Source organism: Myotis brandtii, unplaced genomic scaffold, assembly GCF_000412655.1.
Source record: "Myotis brandtii unplaced genomic scaffold, ASM41265v1 scaffold506, whole genome shotgun sequence".
NCBI lineage: Eukaryota > Metazoa > Chordata > Mammalia > Chiroptera > Vespertilionidae > Myotis > Myotis brandtii.
Window position 1 is genome coordinate 685572 of NW_005369287.1, and position 26491 is coordinate 712062.

At 40.4% G+C, this 26491-nt stretch overlaps 2 protein-coding genes across 13 annotated transcripts in view; one reads left to right on the top strand and one right to left on the bottom strand.

Annotated features, from left to right (window-relative positions):
• The window catches only part of LRRFIP2 (leucine rich repeat (in FLII) interacting protein 2), a 101037-nt gene extending 77763 nt beyond the window's left edge, over nucleotides 1–23274 (top strand). For 5 of the 9 annotated variants that reach the window (XM_014548415.1, XM_014548411.1, XM_014548412.1 and 2 more), the window contains 9 exons: nucleotides 3556–3648; nucleotides 6411–6503; nucleotides 11988–12089; nucleotides 12359–12491; nucleotides 14086–14135; nucleotides 18536–18659; nucleotides 21118–21197; nucleotides 21790–21894; nucleotides 22331–23274. In XM_014548415.1, coding sequence (XP_014403901.1) covers nucleotides 3556–3648; nucleotides 6411–6503; nucleotides 11988–12089; nucleotides 12359–12491; nucleotides 14086–14135; nucleotides 18536–18659; nucleotides 21118–21197; nucleotides 21790–21894; nucleotides 22331–22441 — 891 coding nt within the window. In that variant the 3' untranslated portion in view covers nucleotides 22442–23274. The remainder of the gene's footprint in view (nucleotides 1–3555; nucleotides 3649–6410; nucleotides 6504–11987; nucleotides 12090–12358; nucleotides 12492–14085; nucleotides 14136–18535; nucleotides 18660–21117; nucleotides 21198–21789; nucleotides 21895–22330) is intronic. The other 4 variants (XM_014548416.1, XM_014548417.1, XM_005877081.2 and 1 more) reach the window with 1 other exon arrangement.
• Nucleotides 23275–25052: 1778 nt separating this feature from the next.
• The window catches only part of MLH1 (mutL homolog 1), a 33434-nt gene continuing 31995 nt past the window's right edge, over nucleotides 25053–26491 (bottom strand). For all 4 annotated transcript variants that reach the window (XM_005877083.2, XM_005877084.2, XM_014548433.1 and 1 more), the window contains one exon: nucleotides 25053–25372. In XM_005877083.2, the coding sequence (XP_005877145.1) occupies nucleotides 25205–25372 (168 nt within the window). In that variant the 3' untranslated portion in view covers nucleotides 25053–25204. The remainder of the gene's footprint in view (nucleotides 25373–26491) is intronic.

Below are 26491 nucleotides of genomic sequence, written 5' to 3' on the forward strand. Positions count from 1 at the left end.
TCAAATTGTCCAACCTTTAACTAATGTGAACCTCTTCAGGTTGATTCCCAAGTTTTGACAAGAGTCTATTTAAAAAAACATTTTTTTTATTGTTGAAAATATTACATATGTCCCCTTTTTCCCCTCATCATCCCCCTTCAGTCTGCTGCGCCTCTCCCCCCTCCCCCCCACCTCCCGCCTCAGGCCCTTACCACCAGGCATGTTCCCTTGACTGGAATTGAACCCGGACCCTTTAGTCCGCAGGCTGACAGTCTATCCACTGAGCCAAACCAGCTAGGGCTCAAGAGTCTATTTTTGATAGCTTCTTTGCTATCTAGCACAGAAGGTGTTCCAGGCTCACCTGGTACATTTCCTGCACAGATCTGGAATCAGCTGTTTGTCCAAGGAACGCTGCTTCTCTTTTAGTGAAATTAAATTTTCTCTCTGCACATTTTAACAATATAGCTTACTATGGTTGCTAGGGTTGCACTTGCCACCAAGTTCGTCGCTGTTTATAAGCTTTTTTAGCATCAGGTGAACATGTATGTGGGATAGTTTTAAAAATAATTAAAAAACAAAAGTTTTTAAAGTCAAAATATGAGTGTATGCTTATGGTTCTAGTTCATGTTCAGGACTCTAGGGTTTTTACTTAGAGTCTTCCTTATGTATGTATTTCTCTTTTTTCCCCACACTACCACTTTCTGTTCTTAAAGTCACTGAGGATGATAGTAATTATGTTATATTCTATGTTCATTGCATTATCCCACAGTACCCAGAATAGCAATACCAACTTTACCACCAACAATATAATTACTTAAAATAGTTATGTTTTTGTTTTGTTCTGTTTGGTTGTTATTTGACTGCTAGGCTACGCATAGTCCAACTATTGTTTTTAAAAGTTACTTGAAATAGTTTCTGTCCCTGTGCTTATGTTGCTAACTGGTACCCAGAATAGCAATACCAACGTTACCACCAACAATATAATTACTTAAAATAGTTATGTTTTTGTTTTGTTCTGTTTGGTTGTTATTTGACTGCTAGGCTACGCATAGTCCAACTATTGTTTTTAAAAGTTACTTGAAATAGTTTCTGTCCCTGTGCTTATGTTGCTAACTGGTTATATAGTTCCCTGCATTTTATTTCAATATTTAGAAATTGCTTTTTTACTTTTTATTTTTAAATTATTTTTACTTTTAATTGTGGTAAAAAAAGCATATAACAAAATTTACCACCTTAACCATTTTAGAGTGTACAGTTCTGGACTGTTAAGTATATTCACATTGTTGTAAAACAGATGTCCAAAACTTTTTCATCTTGTAACACTGAAATCTTGTACTTACTAAATATCTCCCCATTTTCTCCTCCCCCCAGTTCCTGGCAACCACCATTCTCCTTTCTGTCTCTATGAGTTTTATTACTCTAGATACCTCATATAAGTAGACTCATATATTTGTCTTTTCATGACTGACTTATTTCTCTAGCATAATGCTCTCGAGCAAGGTTCGTTCATGTTGTATCTTGTAATGGGATTTCCTTCCTAAAAAAGATTTCAGTGTGTGTGTGTGTGTATTAATCCATGCATATGTCAGAGAATATTTGGGTTGCTTCCCCGAGGAATTACTTTTTATTTCTGTTTTACAGTTATGTAAAATGTTTACATATATCAGAAGTCAAGTCAACAAAAAACATATTCAAAGAAGTCAACTTTCTAGCTCTTTCTCTTCATCCCTATTTCCCTTCCTTAAAATTTTAAATTTCTAGTTTATTCTTCCATTTTTTAATCTAAGAAGATATATATTTTTTTGCCATTCAAAAAATATATGCAAATATATATGTTCCTCCTTTCTTAGAAAATGGTAGCATACTGTAAATACCATTCTGCACCTTGATTTAACCACCTTATGATTATAGTATATAGAGATCTTCCTCATTTTTTAAAATCACTGTATAGATATTTCATTGTGTGGATGTACTATAGTTTATTCTTCCAGTTCCCTATTAAGGACATTCGAGTTGTTTGTAGTCTCCTGCTGTTAAAAATAGTCCTGCAAAAATGATGTACCTGTAGGTCTTTTTAATTTTGGGGAGTCATCAAAGTGGGTTTACCTGGGTCAAAAGGTATGGTAATGCTGCTAGATTCTGCCGAATTCCCTCTGTAGGGGTTATACCATTTTGTATTCCCACCAAAATGTATGAGAGGGCCTGTTTCCTATCCCATAGTACTTTCCTGAATTATGTTGTCAAGTTTTCGGACTCTTACTAGTGTTATAGAGAGAAATATGATTTTCATTTCTATTTCTCTTAGTATGATCTTTTCATGTTCAAAACAATTTTTTTTTCTGTGAATTCAGCTTTTAGTCCATTTTTCTAGTAGTGTTTTTTTTCTTTCTAGTTTTAGAGACTATAATAGAGAGATAGTAACTTTTTGTCTCTTATATAAGTTGTAGCTATTTTTTGCAGTCATTTTACTTTGTTTATAGTCTTTTGCTATTCAGAAGTTTTTATTTTTATTTAATTTATTATCTCTTTCCCCTTCTTGCTTGTAAATTTTTTAGTCACTTAGTAATGTTTTCCTCATTCATTGGTTATAGGAATTCACTCATCTTTTCTTTAGTACTATAACTGTTCTCTCCCTCCCTTGCTCTCTCCATTACCCCTCCTCCTTTCTGAACACTTCTGATCCATTTGGAATTTGTCCTGATGTATGGTGCAAGGTTTGGTCCCACTTTTCTTTTTCCATACAGATATCTAGTTATCCTAACACTAATTTAAAAGTATTTTTTCTTACTGATTTGAGATGCTCTTTTAGTTTTGTTGTTGTTCAATATATTTGTCTATTGGTTCCACTTAATATATTGTACTTGGGTCTATTTTTGGATGTTCTATTCTGCTTCATTGATCTGTCTTCATGAGGCATCACAACAACATTTTCATTATGTGAGCCTTATAATATGTTCTAATATCTAATAAGGCTGGCTTTCTTCTTTTTCAGTATGCTTTCTGTCCATTTTTTCTTCTAAATGTACTTTATAATCAACTTTTCTTGCTCTAATGAGAAAAATACCTGGTGGTGTTTTTATTTGGACTTCATTAAATGTATGGATTAATTTGGGAGAGAACTGACATTTTTATATTTGAGTCTTTTTATCCAAAAAGATGATATACCTTTCCAATGGTTCAATTCTACTTCTCTGTCTTCCACAAATGTTTTATATAATTTTCCTCAGATAGATTTTGTATATTCTTGCAAGTTTACATGTATGTATTTCTTAAATTTCATTTTTAATTATATATATATGTTAATTTTTTAACCTGTTATTTTACTAGGTCATCTCATTGTTCCAAGTAATTTTGCCATTGATTAGTTTGGGTTTCTAGGTATATAATCCTATAAGATGAAAAATTAAAAATTTCTGTACCTTCCCATAGACCACAGAATTTTTCTAAGTTACTCTGCATCAGCAGTTCAGGGGTGTTTCTGGAGATCAAGCTTAGCCTCTATGTTATTATATTGTAGATGTTCCGGTTTGTTGTGTGCCATTATCTGTATAAACTGTATCTTTTGCTTAATGACAGGAGTTAGAAAGGCAGAAACATATGTGTAGTGTGCTGCAGCATAAAATGGATGAACTTAAAGAAGGCCTTCGACAAAGAGATGAGCTTATTGAGGTACGTACATGAACTGAGGAAATATTTAATTTTGAAAAAAATGCATTGAATGGGATGAGAAGTATGCATTGGGAGGGAAAGGAGTTAAAATACTATAAAGAGTTTACTACTTGTCTCTTCATATTTGGCTGTACCCTACAATTTTACAAACGTGAAACATAAAGGTTTAAACAATTAATACTATGAACCCTATAAACAGTCCCCCTTTCAATAATAGAAGCTTTTGTAATTGTCTTTTATTCCTAAGCACATTCTTTCCTACAGACATCTTAGGAAATGGGCAAACGAAAGATTACAGAGTACATCATTCTTTGGAATGTAGTGAATGCTGTCTTTTGGAACATGATTCTGGGGGAATAAGAAGCTTGATCCTCACTGAGGTAGATGCATTTCTGAGGTGGCTAAATGAAAATAAAAAATTGTGGAGGCACCTTATCTACAAAAAGGCAAAGGCTGGCCAATGCTGAGTTCCACTTTCTCCTGGTGGAGGGACTCTGAGCATCAGTGTTGGCAACCCTTTTAGGAATGGGAAGCAGTGTGGTCCACCAAGAGATCTTTGAAAGCATTTATCATCCTTAGTGTCTACTACCTCACATGCCATTTCTGTTTTTCTCTAATTGCGGTTTTTCCTTTTGAGTTTGTCGTTTTTTGTCACTGTGAAGTTAGTTTGTTGGTAAGGGATCCTGCCCACTAATCTTGGTGTATTTACCAAAGAGCTCTAATGTTAACTTAGTATTGACGACATGTGAATGATAGCAGGAAGGCCATCTCTTAATGATCTCTAGGAGATGCCTCACTTACCACATTCACTCATTCACATCCCAGGGCACTCGGACACCTTCACCTCCACCCACACCCACCTCCCACCCCCTTTCCTTCCTTCACCTAGGTACCTGCCTCACTTAATCTCTCTCCCTATACATGACTTAAAAAAACAACAATATTTAAGCCCGGCTGGTGTGGCACAATTGTTGAGCATCGACCCATGAACTAGGGCAGTGATGGCGAACCTTTTGAGCTCGGCGTGCCAGCATTTTGAAAAACCCTAACTTAACTCTGGTGCCGTGTCACATATAGAAATTTTTTGATATTTGCAACCATAGTAAAACAAAGGCTTATATTTTTGATATTTATTTTATATATTTAAATGCCATTTAACAAAGAAAAATCAACCAAAAAAATGAGTTCGCGTGTCACCTCTGACACGCGTGTCATAGGTTCGCTATCACTGAACTAGGGGGTCATGGTTCTATTCCCAGTCAGGGCACTGCCCAGGTTGCTGGCTCGATTCCCAGTAGGGGGTGTGCAGGAGGTAGCCGATCACGATTCTCTCTCATCATTGATGTTTCTACCCCTCTCTCCCTTTCCCTTCCTCTCTCTGAAATCAATATAAAACTATTTTAAATAAATAACCATTTAATAGATGAAAAGAAATGACTATTTTTCTGTTTGTGCGTTTGTGTTCTTTTTCTTCATTTTTGAGAATAATTGAATTGAAACTAGCCTACTGAAAGCAAGGAAAATTTGACTATTCTAAATGCAGACACAGATAACTTTTAAAAATATAAAATAACATGGAAATTAGTTGTCTTAGTTTTTCCATATATGGCAAGAAGTATGTTATCCAAATTCTATTTCCTGCTGGTATTTTTGAAAATGTGAATCCTCTCCCTTTTTGTCCTTTTATATTTTTGTGTGTCATTGTGCCAGCCACTTGTTACTTCTGTTTCTAAATTAAGATACATACTTTTCCCCTTTTATGATTTCAAAATAATAATAACACTGCTTCTCAAATTCAGTAGCTTAGAAATAGTTAACTATTCTAGTTTTTAATTTGATGATGGCATTCAAGAGGAATTGTAATGTATGATTTCTATAATTTTTCATTGTTTCTTTAAAAACTCAGGGTGCTGGGTATACAAACTTTAAAAATATTAAATTAGTTTTAGGTGTTTCTTATTTTTAGAATTAACATCTCTTAGATATTACTAGCCATGTTTATGTATAACTGAAAAATCTTGAGTATGACAAAACAATGCTTTTTGGTCTGCAGAATCGCATGGTAAAATATATAAGAAATGTGTGACTAAGGAAAGTAGGAGATCACAATTTACCAATAATGCATAAAAGAAAACCTGTTAAACATAAAAGGCTAATTGAGCATCATTGCCTAAACAGAAGAGTTGTTTAAGAATTACTAAATACTGATTTCTAGTTTTTCTAAACATTGATGTATTCATTTATAATGCATGATATTCTTTCTAGCATAGATTCTAACAAAAATTCAAAATGACGAGGCTGAGATATGTCTCTCTTGTATTTTTTTTAGTTCTGCTTAAGAAAATAAAGTTTAAAACTACTGGTTGTTCTTTATGATAAGGATCATAAGCATATCTGAATTTCCCTCTTTAGAAATGTAAGTTTTTCCATGTTTGGAAAAGGCAGTTCTCAGGAAGAGTCCACATGTGGAGCTGGATGCACACAGAAACCCTAGCTGGCTTGCTGCCACGTGGCTGTGGTTGGAACGCTTATTCCCAGCCCCCTTCCTTACATTATAGCAGTGAGCCACCGAGAGCCCTGTCTCCAAGACGCTGGGTGTCATCCTTCCTTTCAGCAAGCAGCTCCTGCTTTTCCTGTTCCTCACAGACCTTCCCCTTTACCTTTGTTAAACCAGCTTTCTTTTTGTTCTGTTTTCCTCCTCTCACGCCCTCCCTTGTTTCTTTCTGCTCTTTCATTACTTCTCTTCCCCTCTTCCTCTGCAGGAGAATCAGCGTATGCAGCAGAAAGTAGACACCATGACAAAAGAGGTGTTTGAGCTCCAGGAGACACTTCTTTGGAAAGATAAAAGCATTAGGGTATGAAGTGAAATTGGGCTTTGCTCCCAAGCTCATCTACGAGGAATAGACCAATATAATTTACCTTAGAGATTCCAAAAAATCCGTCCTTTTGACTCTTTTTAAGCATTTAGTCAGTGTGAAATATAATAAGCAGAAGACAGAAACTTATAGAGGAAAACCTGATACCATGCATGGAAAGAACTCTACTTTCTCGCTGCCTCTGGGCTTGTGAAACCTACGAGTAGGAACTTTCTAAGGAAGTTGTTCTTTATTTCCTCAGGATTCTTATCCAGAAGCAGCCACAGGCATTTAATTCAAACTCTGTGGGTAGCTTTATATCCTGACATTGCAAGAATTCGGATAAGGAGCAAGAGGAAAAGGAGTGGGGCTGGGGGAAAGGTTATTAGCATTCCATAAATCCTTGGTAAGTATAATAGGAAGAGATTAAAATCAGTTTAATTACAGGAGTGGATAAGAATGTCAGATTTGCTAGAGCTGCCAAATTATGACATCATCTCTAATTATAACCTCATAACTCCCCAAAGCAGGGGCCCAGATAAGGAAAAAGTCTTCAGTGCTTTTTTGCTAAGCCCTTCAGGCTGAAAAGATTTCCACCAGCTCATCCCGCGTGCCCTTTGACTGGCAGCCCCATCTCATGGCACAAGCTATCTGTTCCGCAGTTGGGGTGCCACATAGCCAGAGTTGCCAGAGGCTTACCTTCTCAGGGAAGAGCTGTGGTGGGGGAAACAGGTTTAGGGGGTTAAGGAAAGGTAGCAAAGATCCCCAAGAGCACTTGTGACAGACATAACCCTCTGGATCACACCCTCCATTGTTAGGGGCGGTCTGTTTAGTATCCAGTTCTTTTCACACTTCCAGTCACCCTATCCTGTCATTAATGAGCACCTGGGAAACAGAATGACTTCTGAAGAGTTTGGTAGACCAAAAGCTTTAAAGCAGTGGTTCTCAACCTTCCTAATGCCACGACCCTTTAATACAGTTCCTCATGTTGTGGTGACCCCCAATTTCATTGTTACAAATTGAACATAATTAAAGCATAGTGATTAATCACAAAAACATATGTAATTATATATGTGTTTTCCGATGGTCTTAGGCGACCCCTGTGAAAGGGTCGTTCAACCCACAAAGGGGTCGCGACCCACAGGTTGAAAAATGTTGCTTTAAAGAAATAAAGCTACCTTTTAGAGTTTCTAATACTTATACCACGTTTCTAAAATTCTACCCAAAACTAGAAGAGCCTTCTGGAGTATAAATTAACAACTCTGTTAACAGTTTTAAAATTGTAAACTACTGATTTTATTTAAATTTTTACTTGGGAAATTTAAAATGAGATATGAAAAATGTATAGCACAAAGTACGTAATTTAAAAGTTTAAAATCTGGTCACTGTCTAGAATGGGTTTTTTTTTAGGACCTTACATAATTTTCTTTAGCACCTATTGGCAAGCCTGTGATTCCTATTTTGCATAATTATCTCAGTATTTTAAACTGGTTATTTTGGTCTGGCCAAGGAAAAATTCCAAAACTCTCAGTCCAATAAAATAGCTCTTTAAAATAAAACAATTTTTTTCTTACCAAAAAGCTGAGCTGATGGTTAAGATATAAATTATTTGACTTTTTAATTTTCTTGGCATTATTAAATAAGGGGTATCTTCCTTCTGCGTGGTATATAATAATGTGTTCCTTTGGATTTAAAAAAATTAACTCTTAAAACATTTTTGAGATAATTGTAGATTCATATACAATTGTAAAAAATATACAGAGATCTTGTATGTATTTTATCTAGTTTTCCCCAAATGCAACATCTTGCAAAACTATAGTACAATACCACATCCAGGATATTGACTTTGAAATAGTCAAGATACAGAACATTTTCATCACTGTTACAAGGCTCCCTCCTGTTGCCCTTTTATAGCCATATCTACTATCTCCCCTACTCTGTCCCAAGCCCTGGCAACCACCAATCTGTTCTCCTTTTCTATAATTTTGCCATTTAAGAATGTTATATAAATGGAATTATACAGTATATAACTTTTTGGAATTACCTTCTTTCACTCAGCATAATTCCCTTGAGATTCATCCAAGTTGTTGCATGTATCAGTAGTTTGTCATTTAAAAAAAATTAAAAACTATGATAAAGTACAAATAACATAAAATTTACTACTTTTAAGTGTAAAGTTAGTTGTGGCATTAAGTACATTCACATTGCCGTGCTTCTATCGCCACCATCTATCCACAGAACTCTTTTCATCTTATTTACAACTCCCAAACTCCTTCTCTCCCCACACCCTCCCAACTCCCATTCTACCTTCTGTCTCTAAGACTTTGACTCAAGACAGCTCATATGAGTGGAATCATTAGTATTTGTCTTTTTGTGACTGACTTATTTCACTTAGCATATGTCCTAAAGGTTCACCATATTGTAGCATGTGTCAGATGTCCCTTTTTAAGATAATAATATTCCATTGTGTGTATCTACCACATTTTGTTTATCCTATCTGTTGATAGGCACTTGGTTTGCTTTCACCTTTTGGCTGTTTTGAATAATGCTGCTGTGAACATGAGTTTGTAAATATCTTTTTGTGACCCTTCTTTTATCTCTTTTGGGTATGTACCCATGAGTGGAATTGCTGCATAAATGGCAATTCTAGGTTTAATTTTTTGAGGAACTGCCATATTGTTTTCCATGGCAGCTGCACCAACATTGCCATCAACTCTGCACAAGTGTCCCAGTTTCTCTACAGCCTTACCAACATGTTTCCTGTTTTGTTGGTAGTAGCCATCCTAATACGTGTGATGTGGTCCTCCCTTGACTTACAACATTTTCAACATGGCCAATGACTACCTAATGTATCACTCATCTCTCGCTTCATTTTCAAGATTTAAATTTAGTAACTTCATGGAAGAGCATGACCATTATTCTCTTGTTAAAGTTCAGTTTTCTTTAGTTCCTCACTGATCCTAGTGCTCATGTCTTTATCCCCAAGGCTGTTCCAAGCACCAGGTGGCCATGTGCAATATATATATAAAGTACTTATATATCCATATATCCCAGTATAAGACTCACTCCCATTCTGACTACCCTGTGCAATTATATGGAGAGTTAACCTGTTGCCCAAAGTTCAGCCTGTTATACATATCTTTAAGGCTTCTTGACACTAGAATTTGAGGTTAGGTCAGGGATAAAGAATTATTTAGATTGTCACAAGCATGTACTTTTTACCCTAAAAAAAATGCACTGTAGGAACTATTATTGAATGCAGACACAAGGGTAGTGGTTAGATGGTCAGGTAATACAGAGGATTTCAGATCCAGCATGAATACATGTGGTCTAATTATACGGTATTTCAGTCCTCTTGAAACTTTGTGGTGAAATGGGAGCACTTACAGGATGTATTTTATTTTCCCATCCATAATTATGGGAAGACAAAATTAGAAAGTCCAAAAGTAAAGATAAAATTCGCTGCTGTAAGATGTGGAAGAGGAGCAAAGGGCATATTCGAGCATTTGCTAGAATTCCTACTTTCAAATTGGTCTGTTCCTAAGAGATAATTTCTGTTCGGTGGTGGTGTTTATATAGAGCATGTTGTGATAGTGATCACTAACTCAGTACATGTGCTGATGCACGGTCTAACTGTGCACGCAGACGCCCATAACCACAACTGTCTAACCCAGCAGACAGAACAGCAACTGTCAACAAGGGTAGAGTATTGCCTGTGCTTTGCTGTCTTGGTGTTACGTGTGGTATTAATGTAGTGGAGTGTTAATATTAATGCCTTATGATATTAGAAAATCATTATTAACTCACAGGCAGACTCCAGACATGTCATACAGTGTGAATTGTTGAAAGAAAGTTAGATTTTGATGTTGCAGTTTGAGTGAGGAGTAGGACTTGCCCTGTGGACCACTTTTCCAGCAGCATCTGGGACGACAGCAAGGAAACAGAATTGTGGCCTTCATGGTGCTGCCATACAGAAAAAGTATGCAAGAGCTTCAGAACCAGAAAGAACTGGATTCTTTTGCTAGCTTTGCCACTTACTGTGACATTGAGCAAAAAAAATATAACTTCTCTGAGCCTCAATTTTCTGATTCGTGAAATGGGCATAAGACAAAATACAGGGTATGTAAGGGGGAAATTATATAGATATACTTATTTATATGGGTAGATAACACTGTCTATATAGTTGGAGCTACGCAAATTATAGTTTGGGCTGTGTAAATCGTAGTTGCTCTTATCCTTTACTTACTCCTAGTTTGGTTGCAGAATAGGATTATAATGTCTTTAAAGATTGTCCAACTCTTGAGTAACCAGTCACTAAGCAGTTGACCACTTCTAAACCCAAGAAACTGAGAAGAAAGGGGCCTGTTGTAGTTTACTCAGATGAATGGGAATGCTGGCAGAAAACATTAAATATATGAACGAATGGATGGAGAAAGGCTTTTTCAAATAGCCCAGCTGTCAGGCCCCTGAATAGACTGCCTAACGTGGGTATGTTTTGAGGCCCGAGGATCAAAGCGTGTTTCTGCTTCTGCACTGTCCTCAGTTCTGACAGCCGTGAGATTCAGGCAGTGGCAGGACAGTGCAGATGGAAACAGCAGCTGGCTCCCCTGAGCCCTCCCGTCTCATGCATGGCAGGCGGGACTTTACACCGAGGCCTCTTGAAGCCTGTGCCCACCCCATGGGAGCTGAGGTTACCCCTGCCCCTTTTGCAGATGAGGAAACTGAGGCAAAGATAAGTTAATATGTGCCAGGCCTCAAAAGCCAGATTCCTAAACCCATATTTGCTACCCTCTGTAGGTGGGCTGTATTTATTTTGTTAGTGTGTTATTTTTGTTTTTCAAATTTTGAAGGTATATCAGAAAACCAAATTACTCTTAATTGTATTTAATTAAGTTAACAAAGTAGGTTCTCAAGAATCCCTTTGGAGATTAGCCATTTTTAATTAAGTGGTATTTGAGGAATATTTTGCCACACTACTTGGAGAAAAATCACTACAGCCTACATTTAATTAAAATACCTTGTGCATACTGGTCATTTTTCTTCCAGAATTTTTTTTTAAATCAAGTGTATTCTTGAATAAACTATTTTAGTTGAAATCTGGGGGGTTTGTTTGATTGATTTGCCAAATGAAAATGTACTAGGAGATCAGTAAGGTCAACTTTATTTCACTATTACTGCTGCCTTCGTTTTCCATTTCCTGTTTGTTCATGGACTGGAAAAGAAAGATTCGTTTTCTTGCCTGATGTGATAAGCATGTTTTGTCGAATTTATGCACGATTAACCAGTTGCTATTAAAACTCCTTTCTGGAGATATATATCCATCTAACTTCGTATTTCCTCCCATCTCTCACTGCTGTTTCCAAGCTCCTAATGTTGCCTTGTCTTTTATGCCTTTATCTTTATTTGATTCGGGTACTTCTCTGCTCCCTTTCACTTGCTTTTTTTCTGTGCCATTCTGTCCCTCGCTACCCTGTCTAAAAGCAGGCCCTAGAGAAGCAGAAGGAATACATTGCCTGCCTTAGGAATGAGCGAGATATGCTCAGAGAGGAGCTGGCTGACCTGAAGGAGACGGTGAAGACAGGAGAGGTATGTTAGCATCAGCCTGCAGCTCATGTCCCTCAGCGCTTTTTTCTTCCTTCCTTTCATCCTGTCATCTTTCCTGGCATGAGTACAAACCACAGTGATCGTTCTTCAATCCATATTTGGTAGGCTTAAGTCATTTCTTCTACAGAGCTGTATTCCATGTAACTAGCTCTACCCGGTTTTACCTGTGGCAACCTGTTGTCAGTCACCTCACAGAGCATGCCCCCTCCGTGTGGGCCATCCTTTGATGGTGGGTTTTTTCTTCCCCACAGAAACATGGCTTAGTTATAATCCCTGACGGCACTCCCAATGGTGATGTCAATCATGAACCAGTGGTTGGAGCCATCACTGTGGTGTCTCAGGAAGCTGCTCAGGTCTTGGAGTCCGCAGGAGAGGGTCCTCTAGGTAAGACACTGGTTGCTACCTTGACTTGGGTTAAGGTGACCCTGTTAGACTTCCAGCTTGTTCATTCCCATCTTGGAAAACAAAAACTACACAAAGACTGTCTGAGCCTTATCTAGATCCTTAATGGGAAGAAATCTGGCACATTATCTTCAGGTATGAATGACCGTGGGAGACCAGCATTTGGGTCATTGAAGTCCCCTGGCTGGAGGCAGTGTGGGTATACACACATTGCTTTTTCACTTAGAGATAGCGCATTGCTTTTTCAAGTAAATATAAACCTTCTGGTCCCAGGGAACCAGTGGCCAGTAGACGACTTTCCAAGTGTATTTTCTTCCTGGAGCATCTGGTTCTGTGTTCTGCTTATCCCAGGGCTCTTGCAACTCTTGTCACCTCGTTTCTTAAGGCAAGAAACAGATGACCAAGAAGGTAGATATCAGTGTTATTTCTAGAGCAGGGCTTCTGAGCCTCTTAAAGTCCAAGCCTCTTCAATTTAACCCTTTGAGAATCTAGTGACACCTCGCTCAGGAAACCACACAGATGCTACCAATTATCTGCACCAAGAATCCTGCTCTACAGGAAGAAAATGACCCAGATAGATACTGTATCATCAGCCTCCTTTTACTTATTTAAAAAATGATCTCTTTTTCATGTTTTCATAGATGTGTAGGTTACCTAGAAGAGTGGGCTATAAGAATGGGGGAAGTAAAAAAAACTCTTCTAAAGTTAGTGAGCACAGTCTCGAATGTACAGACTTTCAGAAATGTGATTGTAGGGCACTCTGATGAATCAGAAGATGCTATGAGAGAGAGCTGCTCTAGAGAATGGACTGAGGGTATGATCCAGAGCGTTTCCTCTGCTTGTTTGGAAGGTGCTGAAGAAACCGAACTTACAGTTAGCTGGGACCCTGATTGGTTGTAGGAGGTGCTGGTTAGGTGTCAGCTGCTGCTTTTACTCATCTGTGGGTATCCCCTCAGCCCAAGGGGCCTGTTGTAATATATGTGCTCCTCCCTCCAGGCCAGGAGCAGCCCCAGTGATCCTGCTACAGAGCCTGATAAGCCCTTGATGGCCTGCATTTTAGAGCTGGGCCCATCCTCCCCCCACTTGCGGTTGTGGGCCTTTGCTTCTTCCAGCATTGTGTCCCTCTGTTTTGTTTTTGTTTTTGTTTTTTTTGTTCCAGCTTCTCCTCTCAGTCCCACTCTTGACCCCTGTCTTCTATCCCATATTTTGTTTTTTCCTGCTAAGGGCTTAATTAAGCTTGTGGGAGCACTCTTAGCATTTGAGTTGTCTACTAGGGAGAGCTTGCAAAGTTTTGAAACAAGGAAATGATCTTTGTACTTCAGTTTGTCTTTAAGTGGAAAATCACTGCTCCAGGGAGCACGTGTATTTAGTGCCCTGATAAATATCAGTTGTGTGGAAATATGTGAATAATGAAGTATTTTTCCTTAACACCATCAAGCCTTCATGTCTTGATAGTCATAGCTGTAAGTTGTTTATCAGGTAACATTTGCTCTTTTTTAATTTGTAGAATTATTTTTAATTGTTCATATACTACATCATTACAAATTTAGTTTACAACCTTTTTTGTTTGTTTTAGATGTAAGGCTACGAAAACTTGCTGGAGAGAAGGAAGAGCTACTATCACAGGTATTATTAATTGTAACTAAGTCACATGGTAAAATGTTAGCAAACTATTGTACACTAGAAAGAGATGTGCTTATTTTAAATACCAGCACTCAAGTCAGATTTGAAGGATAAAAAGATAATTCATATTTTACCTCTTTGTTATTTCCTGTTTTTTAAAAATAACTTATAGGATACATAGTTTGAGGGTGGAACAGTTCTACAAACCTTGCTATGAAGCCGGAAGTGCTCTGCCCTGCCCCCCACCCTTACCCCAGACCATTCCTGCTTGGTGCTTTTACCTGATTCTTTGGTGTGTACCATTCTTGTTTATTTGTATATAACATGCATATATTGCTTCTCGATTGTTCTCTGTTTTTGGCATTTTCTATTGCCATCCATCTGTGGAAGGTGAGCATTTAGCTTTCTTTCATCCCCTGTTCCTACAACACATGTATACCTCCCATCCCCACAGCCACCTAATAAGGGAACAGTGTCCTTCCAGTCCTTTCATGTTATTAGACTCTGTCAGCACTCCTCACAGTGGAGCCTTGTAGCATCTAGGACTGCCTCTCATCTCTTCCACAGCTCTTCATTTCCCCCAAAGCAGATATTGTTCTGTTCCTTTCACTTGCTTTTCTGTATGTTTATTACTAATTTAGCTGTAGACTTTCCAACGATAGGTTAAGTCCATTATTTAGTAGGCACTATTCTAGGCATTTGAGATATTTCAATGAACAAATTAGTTTAAAAAAAAATTCCTGCCTCAGTGGACCGAACATTCTAGTGGTAGGAGACCAAGCAATGAACAAGAAATATAATTAACTAGAGGCCTGGTGCACAGACTCATGCACCGGTGGGGTCCAGTGGCCTGGCCTGCGGGGATCAGGTCAAAACTGGCTCTCTGATATTCCCCAAGGGGTCCCGGATTGCAAGAGGGCGGTTCTCAGGTGACACACCCTGGAATCGGGCTTCCTCCTTTCTGGTTCTGGGTACGTCACCCATGAACCTCAGCTGCCAAGTGACCACAGCTCGGCAGCTCCTGCGTTGAGCATCTGCCCCCTGGTGGTCAGTGCGCATTATAGCTATTGGCCGGTTGGCTGGTTGCTTTGGCTTTTATATATATAGATAGCAAATTATGTGTTATGTTAGAGATTTGTGTGAATGCATTTATTGTGTTTCTCCAGCCACATTAAGCTTTATTGGTGCAGACATGGAGTAGGCAGTTAGCTTTTATCAGATGAGTATAATAGGTAGAGGAGGCAAGGGTGTGTGTGTGCAACAGAGTGGTGATGGACCTAGAAATTAAACTGGGTAAGGAGGTTTGAGAGGACATCCAGGAAGATCAAGGCACACTGGAAAGAAATGGGAGCAATGAATTACAGTGCCAGTGGGATCCAATGATTTTTGGAGTTGGGGTCCCGAGAGAATGAGCTGGAAAGATTTGGAGTAGCAGTTAGAGAGGAGATACGTGGATTAGATGTATGTAGAGATTGCAGTTATCTAAGTCAGCGGTTGCCAGCCTTTCGGACCTCACGTACCACCAGTGGTTTGCAGACCACCGGTTGGTGACCGCTGATCTAAATGGTGAGCTATAGTACATGACTGTGGGAGTGAGTGGCTGAGGGCAAGAAGGGACGGATGCCAAGATCCTTAGAGAGGAGGTGTTCCGGAAACTGAGTTATCAGTTGTAGGAGAAATCCATTACTTAGATGTATTTTGAAACTGCCAAGAATTAAGACAGGAATAGTTTTGAGGGAGTGTGAGACAGGAGCTAAAACAGTGAAGAAAGAGTGGGATGATGGCAATGATGAGGGGTAGTGAGTATAATTGGAAGAGATAAGATTAGGAGTTTTAGGGAGGTTAGAGGGAGAATAGTTTGGCAACAGCAAAAAAACCAAGAGGACACCCATTCCATTCTAAGGCCCAGCAATGGGAGGGCTGTGGGAGAAATACAGGGCTGTGGGCGTACTTAGAGGGCTGCAGAGGAAGCAGGATCCTATTAGAGCACTGGGGTAAAGGGAGTGCTCAGAGCAGAGATGGAGGACCAGGAGGCATTGCTGATAATAGAATAGTAATCCAGAGGGCACAGTGGAAGAGTTTCAGGCTTTGGGAAAGATTAGGAGGTGAAGACAGAGAAAGAGCTGTACAGAGCCTTTTGGGGAAGAGTGTAGGAGAGAGAAGTATGACCCTTTTTGAGATGGACATAAACAGAGTGTTGGGGATATTGAGATTAGTCTTGGTTCACTCAAGGCAGATAGTGGTGACCCTGTGTGTGTTGCAAGGACAGAGGTGTCTGGGAAGCATGAATTTAGTCCCAGTGCAGCGCTCGCCCGCCCTTTCCCCATTAGGGGAGTGGCGAACTTGTTCCTGGTGCTCAGGCTTCCCCTTGACTCCTGCTGATGGACACAGTTGGCGATGCCATCTGGAACTGAGCATGCAGATTCACCTTGACCCTTGAAGGACGAAGAGGCATGGGAGGCTTTGTTGCTTTGTCCCAGAGGTACCTCCCCTTGTGTGTGTGTGGGGGGGGGGGGGGTAGACTGCTCTGAATTGTGCTTATGTGATGGTAAGAGTTGTAGGCATTTGGGGAAACATGACTGGTTTCCGAAGGAGACAGACAGACTCGGGCACTGATGCTCTGACTTCTTGTTTCTCTCCTATTTTTCCACCTCTCTTTTTGTCCCTTGCTTTACTTTTTAAAAGTTTCTCAGCTTTATCTTCTAATACTTTTGCTGAGTTTCTATTTCTGCAGTCATTTCAAGGACGCAGATATTTTCACTAATCTCGGAGGATACCGACCGACTGGTTGGTTTGTTTTCTGCTGTCTGCAGTTCGTTTCCTTCAGGTGCTCTTAGCATGTTTATTTGGTCTTCAGTGTAAGAGTGGGGAACTGGAAAGCTGATGGGCAGCTCTGAGGTAATGGGTCAGGCTTGTCCAAGCTTTTGTGAAGATTGATGTGGCTGGGTGTTTGGTTGGGAGCCTGCAGTGTGGAAAGGTCGGTCTTTCATTTTAGGCTGGTCAGAGCTCAAAGAGCCTCCGTCTTCTGCCGCAGGGTACGGCCCAGCTGTCTGCATTGTGGGACCTGAGTGTGGTCCGGAAGCCTCCGAATCCAATACATTTCTGTTCCCTTGATCTCCTTGTTTTCCACACGTGGCACTCCTTTCTCCACCAAGCCTTGCTTTTTTCCTCCAACCCAGAGTCCCTCTTAATTTTATTTTTTAGTTTCTTTATTTTGCAAATTTTAAAACTTCAGCTTTACTAGGGTATAATTGGTGTAGAATAGGCTGCACATAAAGTATACAAATGTGCATACCTGTATTATTTTCCTAGGGCTGTCATAACAAACTGGGTGGTTAGAACAATGGAAATGCATTGTCTCACAGTTCTGGAGATGAGAGGCTAACATGGGATTAGCCCTGCGTTGGTTCCTCCTGAGGCCTGGAAGGGCCATCTGCCCCCTGCTTCTCTTCTGGCTCCTGGGGGTTTGCTGGTCATCTTTGGCATTCCTTGGCTTATAGATAGTATTCTCTGTCTTCACATCGTCTTCCCTCTGAATGTGTATCTCTTCATCTGGAATTCTTTTTATAAGACACCAGCCATATTGGCTTAGGGGTCCTCCCTGTTACAATATGAACTCATCTCAGCTTAACTCCGTGCATCTGCAATGGCTCTATTTCTAAATGAGATCATATTCTGAGGATTTCAACAGAGGAACTTGGGGGGTGACAGTATTCATAATGTGTCAAAGTTCCTGCACCCTTGGTAAACCTTCCTTCCTGCACCCTCTTCCCTACCCCTTTCCAGGCAACCACTGATCTGCTTTCTGTCACTCTAGATGAGTTTGCTCTTTCTGGAGTTTTATATAATTGCAATACACTTTTTATATACTTATTTTGAGATTCAGCCGTGTTGTTGCCTGTCAATTGTACTTTCCCCTTTTTTGGCTGAGTATAGATGTACCACATTCCATTGTATAGATGTACCACAATTTGTTTATCCTCCTGTTGATGGACATTTGGATTATTTTTAGTTTTGGCTATCATGAATAAGCTAATCCTTTATTAATGTATTTCTGTATATAGAAAATTTTCTAAGTAAGAATATTTAACCTAACTCTAAAACAAAAGAAAAATATCGTTAACTGCCCATAGAATTTCCATTTTGAATAAAAGTAACAAATAATACTGAAAAGTGATGTTCCAAAACCCTACACAAATAATAAAATAGAGCTCTTTTTATGGGTGCTGGTCCTGGCGCTCGCTCCTTTCCATGATTGCTCACAGCTTCTCCTAGCACCGTTAGGAGTGTGTCCCCTTGGTGGGCACTCAAGGAAATTGCTCCTGAATGATGTTTGTGGCTGACAAGGATCTGCCTCCTTTGACAAACTGGATCTTGCTGACGAGCCTTTGATTCTCCTGCAGGTTAGAAAACTGAAGCTGCAGTTAGAGGAGGAGCGGCAGAAGTGCTCCAGGGGCGATGGCACGGCGGCTGGTGACCTGGCCGGGCTGCAGAACGGCTCGGACTTGCAGTTCATCGAAATGCAGAGTAAGTGCAGTCGGTCTGGGCTGTGTCCTAGAAGCGGGATTGTAAACTGGCTGCCAGTGTCATGTAATTCACATTTCTCAAGAGGAGCTCTTACAGATTGGTTCGTCCTCAGGTTGTCCAGAAGAGCAGTCAGGGCAGTAATGGAGCCGAACAGAAGCTTCTGCTCACCTGTGAGCTTCAGGATGATGAGAGCACTTCCCTTCGAGGCAGAGTGATTTGTAGGAACATTTTGCAGATAGTGACATCCTGACACTGTCCCCTCCATACCCTTGTCAGCTTGAAGCTCCCGTGCAGCACCCTACCTAATGTTGTGGAATTCATCTTGGAATAATTGGAGGGATATATTTAGAACTAACACACTAATATTGAGTAGTTTCAGAATTTTGTTTTCTTGTTAACTCTGATTTTTATTAGGTGGACTTTAAAACAAGGCCACAATGTAAACCTACTCCATTTACCTAAATTATTCCAGTTTTTCTCCCTTTCTACTCTTGACCCCATGTTATTATAAATGCCTACTGTAGTCGGAGTCATTCCCATGGTAGGGACTGTTCAGAAGCTGTTCTTATGTAGATACTGTATAATTCACTGGCAGGGAGACTTTTCTTTTTCCTATTCAAATAGCATTTCTGAGTATTTTAAAATATTGGTTATTCCATGGCTTTTTCACCTAAATATTCTGAATTAGGCCAAATAGAAAAGACTTCTTGGATTAAGGCTTATTAATACTGTTAATACCAACCTTTGAGGTTAAGGATATACCCTTTATTGGATATGTTACAACCCTCGTGATACTTCCTGGTGAATATTTTGTTCCTGAAATACCGTTTTGGCATGGAGGGTCGATGGGGACTGGGATGTGACAAGAGGTAGGCTGATTGGTTAGGAGGCTGTGATGAGCTGAATCACTATAATGGCTGTCAACAGTCGTAGAGAGGGGACTGGAATAGATTTGGAAAAGATTGGCCTAAAGCAGCAAAATCAAAAGGAATCATCCTGAGGGAGAATGGGCTAGACATATGTGTGAATGCGTCCTAGTGTGGGTAGGCGGTTGCGGGTATTTGCGGAAGGTGGGAGAAGTACCACCTGCAGCTTACATGGAGGTGAGCTGAGAAGGATGGGCAGGCTGGGCTTTGCTGGAAAAGACAAAAGCAGGCAGCACCCTTGCACCAGAAAACCAGGAAAAGGACCCTGTGACTCTTGGGTCTGGACACTGCCTTGGCTGTAAAGCATGGTGTTGTGGAATGGAATTTCAAAACACAGATGAAATGGCTGAGACGACGGAGTTAGACTTTGGAAAACAGGAAGGAATGGGTGGTTTGGAGAGTGAGAAGGAAGCAGCACATTTTGATAACAAGTTGCTGAATTAGAGAACTAGATTGTGAAGCTTCTGTTTTAGAGCCCAGGAATAGGGATCATTCTGACTCCCAGGGGTGGCTTTTGGGGAGAGGGTTTTATGACCCCATTACTTTTAAGGTGACAGTAACTGTCTACTTAGAACAGCTGTTTGCATTGAGGATATATAGGAAGTTATTTATAACCTTAGCTATGTGGAATAGCACAGAAGTTCTTGAGTTAGGTAAATTATATTTGGTTTTCTCTGTAAGCCTTATAATTCTTAACCTATAATCATTTCAGAGGGAGATTTTTATTAAATTTGGCTTGTTGGAGGGATTTTTTTCTCCCCCGTCATTTATAAACTTCTTATTAAATGACTTACTTCTTAGGTCAAATGTATAGCTACTGATTTATATAGCTCTAACCATACCACATTATCATATGTATGGAAAAGCATTTGTTTCAGCAAATATTAAGCATCCACTGTGCAAAGCATTTAGCTAGATACAGAGGTGGATTCAAGAAGGCTAGACAGGGCCTCTCTCCTTACAAATAAATGTTAAGAAAGCATGATAACTGTTATAAAAGAACGCAGGCGAAATGCAACAAGAGAAGTTAGGGTTAGTTTAGGAGAGTCATGCAGGAGGTGAAAATTGAGCATAACCTTGGAGGTCAGTTAAGACTTAAGTTGGGGGTGGGGAACAAGGGGCACTAGAGGTATGGGGGAGCAGAAGGACGGCGGTGGGAAGGTGCAAGGCTGGGGTCTGGGAAAATGGAGGGCCTAGCCTGTGAGCACCGAGGCTCCCTGGGCCATAGGACTGCAGAGAAGCTGGCTGACAGGGCTCCTTGCTCAACGCTCTACCTGCACACATCATGGGGCGAAGAGTGAATTTTCCTCTAACTCCTGATCTGAGGGGTACTGTTGTTAACACAAGTGCTAGAGCTTCTGTAGTGTCCACAGTTCCAGGGGCTGGGTTGCCGGAGGTGCCATGGTTGCCTGTGTGCATTTGTTTTGTCGTCTTAGACCGCACGGCCCTCTCCTATGCTACAAAGGGAGTCATTGCCTGGTGGATCACACCTTCACCCCTCAGAGGTGACTAATTTTTCTCTTCTGTTCTAGGAGATGCTAATAGACAAATTAGTGAATACAAGTTTAAGCTTTCAAAAGCAGAACAGGATATAACCACCTTGGAGCAAAGTGTAAGTACTTCTAATGGTGCCAAGTGATTTAAATTCCCTTAAAACACATCTGCCTCCTGCATCTAAATGGCTAACCCATGCATGCCTTTGGGCGGCCATTACACTTGGCTCTCTAGAAAAGCTCTATATTAAAGTGGGAAAGCCAGCAGAGAACATCTGGCAAGGCACATCCGCCTTCTGTTTCCTGTAAAATGAAAATTGTAGCTGTAATTCTAATTGTAGATATTTCATGAGAATTCAGAGAGATCATAGTTTATAACAAAATGCTTTATTGCACATTTCAAAATGTCCAAAAACTTTTCCATTCAGTGAGTCTCCTTCTGTGATATTACTTTGGCACTTAAACACTATGGTCATCATAAAACTTAACATGGGAAATTGGCCTATAATGACTCTACAGCTGTAATCCTTTGGGGACATTTCTTTATTTATAAATAGCAGTTGGGTTCTGAGAGGACCTATGACTCACCCTAAGGGGACTTGTTAGTGTTAGATTACTTAGAGTTTTAATAACATTGTATTTCCATCTTGGCTGCAAAAAAGTGATGGCTCCTAGAGCTCAGTACCAGAGGCTGTGTTCTCATATTTACAGATTAGCCGGCTTGAGGGACAGGTGCTGAGATATAAAACTGCTGCTGAGAATGCCGAGAAAGTGGAAGATGAACTGAAAGCAGAAAAAAGGAAGCTACAACGAGAGGTACTTGTTCTAATATGCTTTCTGGAAAACATTCCTAAAAGGAAAATATCCTTGGGAAGTAAATTCTTTGTTGCATAAGGAATTTAATCCTGGGTCCAATCTGAAGGAAACAGCAGTGGAGTCACTTACTCTTTTGTGTTGGTGTTTGACCCACACAGTGACTGCCATTTTATGTTTTGTTCAGTTACATAAGAAAAGGGATACTTTTTATTTTTTAGATCAGGTCTATTTCTCCAACTTCTGTAGATCCTGTCTGTGACTAATACTCAGTATCACTGTTTACAAGTGGCTGATTGAAAAAAAAAGAAATTAGGCTGTGGGATCCTATGCAAGCCCATCAGTCAGCAGTGCGTCCACGTCCCGGAAAGTTGAAAATAAGGTAGCACTTGGTTTTGTTTCTGACTCTGTGAAGTGACCAGGTTCTCCCTGCCTCTAGTTGCGAACAGCACTGGACAAGATTGAGGAAGTGGAGATGACCAACAGCCACCTGGCCAAGCGGCTGGAGAAGATGAAGGCCAACAGGACAGCACTTCTGGCCCAGCAATAGGGAGGCCACCACCCGCCTGGGAGTTCTGGGCCCCACCCAGAGGGACGGACTTCTGCCCATGGACAAACCCCTCTCAGTACTGTTTGAGTTTTGTCATTAATATAGCCACCTTTGTATTTTATAATTTTATGAGAGAATGAAATAGGTTTGAATCTTCATGAATGAACACTTTGGATTTTGTTTGTAGTTTAATTCTAGACTAAGAACTGGTCCATGCTTCTTTTTTTTTGGTTTTTTATTTCCATAATTTTAGCATCAAGTTTACTCACCATTTGCTCCCAGCTGCCTCAGTGACTGGGCACTCGGAGGCCTCGGCCCGGGCGTTGGAGGACAGCGATTCTGAGTGTTCACTGAGCTACTTGCCGGAGACCTCAGAGAAAACACAAGTGCCTTCTCCACAGTGCAATTCAGACTTCAGTGATCTCTAGTGGTCAAAGACATGTACCCTCATGTCAGATAGCATTTATATTTTAGTGAAAAAACAAGTTCACAGGTGGGCAATATATGTTTCACTAAAATTTATATGTTTGGAGAAAAACCTTTTTTGTAAAATATTTAAATTTATATAAGAAAATGTTAGAAAAAGATATGGGGAGTGTATATAAAACTTGCTTTATTGCATGGGGCAGGGAAAGCCAAGGCCTAATACTCTTAAAGTAAGAGTAGGGTCCTTAGTCTTCAACATCAACTGTGCTGTATCTTTTAAGGTATTTCATCTGCTGCTTCTTTGTGGAATGAAACCTCAGACAAACCCAATTTGGAGGGGTGGAGGGACAGGCAGGTGGGACATCTGCCTGGAGAGTCTATTAAACACACCCTTTGGCTGACTACAATTGGCTACTGACACATTCATTTTGTTAGAGGAGCCTTTAAAACAAATCATGGCAACCGTGCCTTATCTTGCCCCTCTTTTCTCTCTTTCCTAAGGAAAGTTCTGGAATGTAGAACTTTGTCTTTTTAAAAGAACTTCAGTTTCATTTTTAAAGGCACCCAGTTCAAGAGGTTTCTATCATCGAGTGCAGCCATTTTATAGAACTTGTGATTCTCTTTTGCTCTCAGAACCAAGGTGGTTTTATGGAAATGATTATTGCATCTTCAGTGTGTTTACACAAAAAAGTATTGGGGAAAGTCTAATGAATCCAGGCCACATGAGAATCAAATCAGACCTGAAACTAGATAATAAAGGGTACTCATGTGAATACATTATTATTTAATTAGCCCTTTATTTTTTTTTAATATATTTTATTGATTTTTTTACAGAGAGGAAGGGAGAAGGATAGAGAGTTAGAAACATCAATCAGCTGCCTCCTGCACACTCCCTACTGGGGATGTGCCCACAACCAAGGTACATGCTCTTGACCGGAATCGAACCTGGGACCCTTGAGTCCACAGGCTGATGCTCTATCCACTGAGCCAAACCAGTTAGGGCAGCCCTTTATTTTTAAAATATGGAAACCAGTCTCCTGAACTGAGAGGATTTTCTAGTTGGGGAGGGATGTTCTCAAAAGCAGATATATCCGAGAATCCCACGGCTGGACCAACAGACAAGGCCCAGCTCTTGCGGCCTTGGAAACAGACTGTGGTCCAGCTCTTCCACTTCACCATGGCCACTCAGCCTGTGTGCCTCCCAGGCTCATGGACTCTCACTTCTGAGATGCCGGGTCTACTTTATGGAAGTTCCACGGGTTACACTTGATCTGTCTCGTCCATCTTTTCCACATGGAATGGCTCCACTTCTTCATAAGATCATTTTCTGTTCTTTCTAACAACTTTCTTCGTTGAGTCTTGTAATATGGATTTTACCTTAAAAATAGAGGCATTCTTCCTCCCTATGGGGACTGCACATTTCTATTCATGCAGGTTAATATTAAAGTAAATTATTTTAATGCACTTATAGTTTGTATTTTTACATCATCCTTCAAATAAGAATACCTAGAACTTTAATCATCTTAAGCTGGTAGTAGTCCTAGCCATTAACAAAGTGGGCTTCCTTAAGAATTCATACCAGTTATAGACTGGATAAGGAGTACTTTTTTCTCTCAAGCTTTTTTAAAATTAAGAATCAATTATTCTTTTGTTATTGAAGGTACTAATAGATTATCAATTCAGCTTTCTCAATAGACTGTGTCATCAGAGCCTTTTATATATTTAGGACCTTTTTTAAAGGCACCTGAACTGCCCTGACTGGTTTGGCTCAGTGGATAGAGCGTCGGCCTGCGGACTGAAAGGTCCCAGGTTCGATTCTGGTCAAGGGCATGTACCTTGGTTGCGGGCACATCCCCGGTGGGAGGTGTGAGGGGGCAACTGATCGATGTTTCTCTCATCGATGTTTCTAGCTCTCTATCCCTCTCCCTTCCTCTCTGTAAAAAAATCAAAAAAATATATTAAAAAAATAAAATAAAGGCACCTGAACTAACATAATATCTATCACCGGATATTATAAAGAATCAAATCAAAGCATTATCTATGAAATCTTCAAGGCCTCTTTAGAATTCTTAGCAGATATCCAGGGGGCTTTCAAATTGCTTTTGAGATTAACACTACCAGGTATATACTAGGTGAAAATCAATATAGAAAAACTTTAAAGTGTGATGAAATTAAATAAGAAATCTTAGGACACATCTGACAATTTATTTATAGTCGAGTCACCACGCATAAGGAGTGCTACTATCTAGAAGGCAAATGTGAGTGTTCAACCTTAGCACCTACCGCACCAGGGTACAGAGGAAGAACAGCACGCCCCGTGTCCGTAAGTGACCGTATTTAACACCTCTCAAAGACTTTGTACAGATCGGGCAGGTTAGCAAGCTGCAGGACATTCCCATCTTCTGTGAAATGCTTGGGAGGCAGGAGGTGTGAGCGGAAGGCTTTATAGACAACGTGTTCCACAGTCCACTTCCAGGGGTTTGGAGCGGAGCCAGGCGCTTCAATCTGGAAAAGACGTTGGGTGTCATGTCTCCCCGTTTGCATCCCGGTACATACTGGCTTCCTAGCCGACATGCACCGGACCAGCAAAGTCTTGTTCCTTTATAATGGGCTGTTGCCTGATGCTCGTGAAGCATGTATGCCAGCCTCTCAGATCCTACAGGTCTGAACCTGAGGAGATGGGGGAAATGAAGCCAGGCCCTCATGAGACTTTCTCCCCGGGAACCTCTGTTTCCATTCGGGGGAATGTGTTACTGTGGTGGGATCTAACATACTGTCTGATCCTGACTATGGTGTTTGGGCAGCAAGAGTAGAAAGTAAATTTCTAATTCACCACCAAATTTGGGGGTCTTCATGTCGCCCTGTTTCCCTAGAAGCTCCACAGAGAGTGAAATGAAATATAATGGGGATTATTTTGCTCCCTCCTCCCTCTCCTACTGAGCCGTAGCTATTTCATGTAAAGGGAAATGTTTTCTCATCCATCCTTCACTGAAGTACATTTTTCCAATCCAATGAGCTACTCAGCACAGTTCGGTAAGTGTGCTACCTTACCTCCTTCTCTGCAATGAGATATTTATTCCCCAGGGGCTTTGGCAACAGGACTGAATCGCTACTCAACACCTATAGGCTCAGAACTGAGCATGCCAACTGTCCCTTGGTTTCCTCCCTATGAAACGAGTGTGTGGCTTCACCTGAGGATGTCTGTAAGTAATCACCGAGGATGGTCATGTACCATGTGAAGCTGCTGCCCTACCCTTGAGTCTTAGACCATTTCAACCCCACTGCCCCCACCCATCCAACCTCTCCGAAATAGTTGCTGACTGAAAAGCATTGTCACCTGACTGGAAAAAGTGACATAGAAACATGAGGCACCTCGGCCATTTTTCTATTAAGCTGACCTTCTGTAAGAAGAGTGGGGGACCGGACCTCAGTACAGCCTTGCTTTCCTGGCAAAGCAGCGGTCAGATGTAGAGTAAGGCAAAAGCTAAAAGAGACTGGGAGGCTGGTCCAGAAGCTGCTACCAATGGGGGATATGGACCCACTACCCTAGACAATCTAACTCAACCTCCCATCTCTCACTGTGTTGACTGTGATTTTATATTTCACAGTGAGATCACTCTGGAG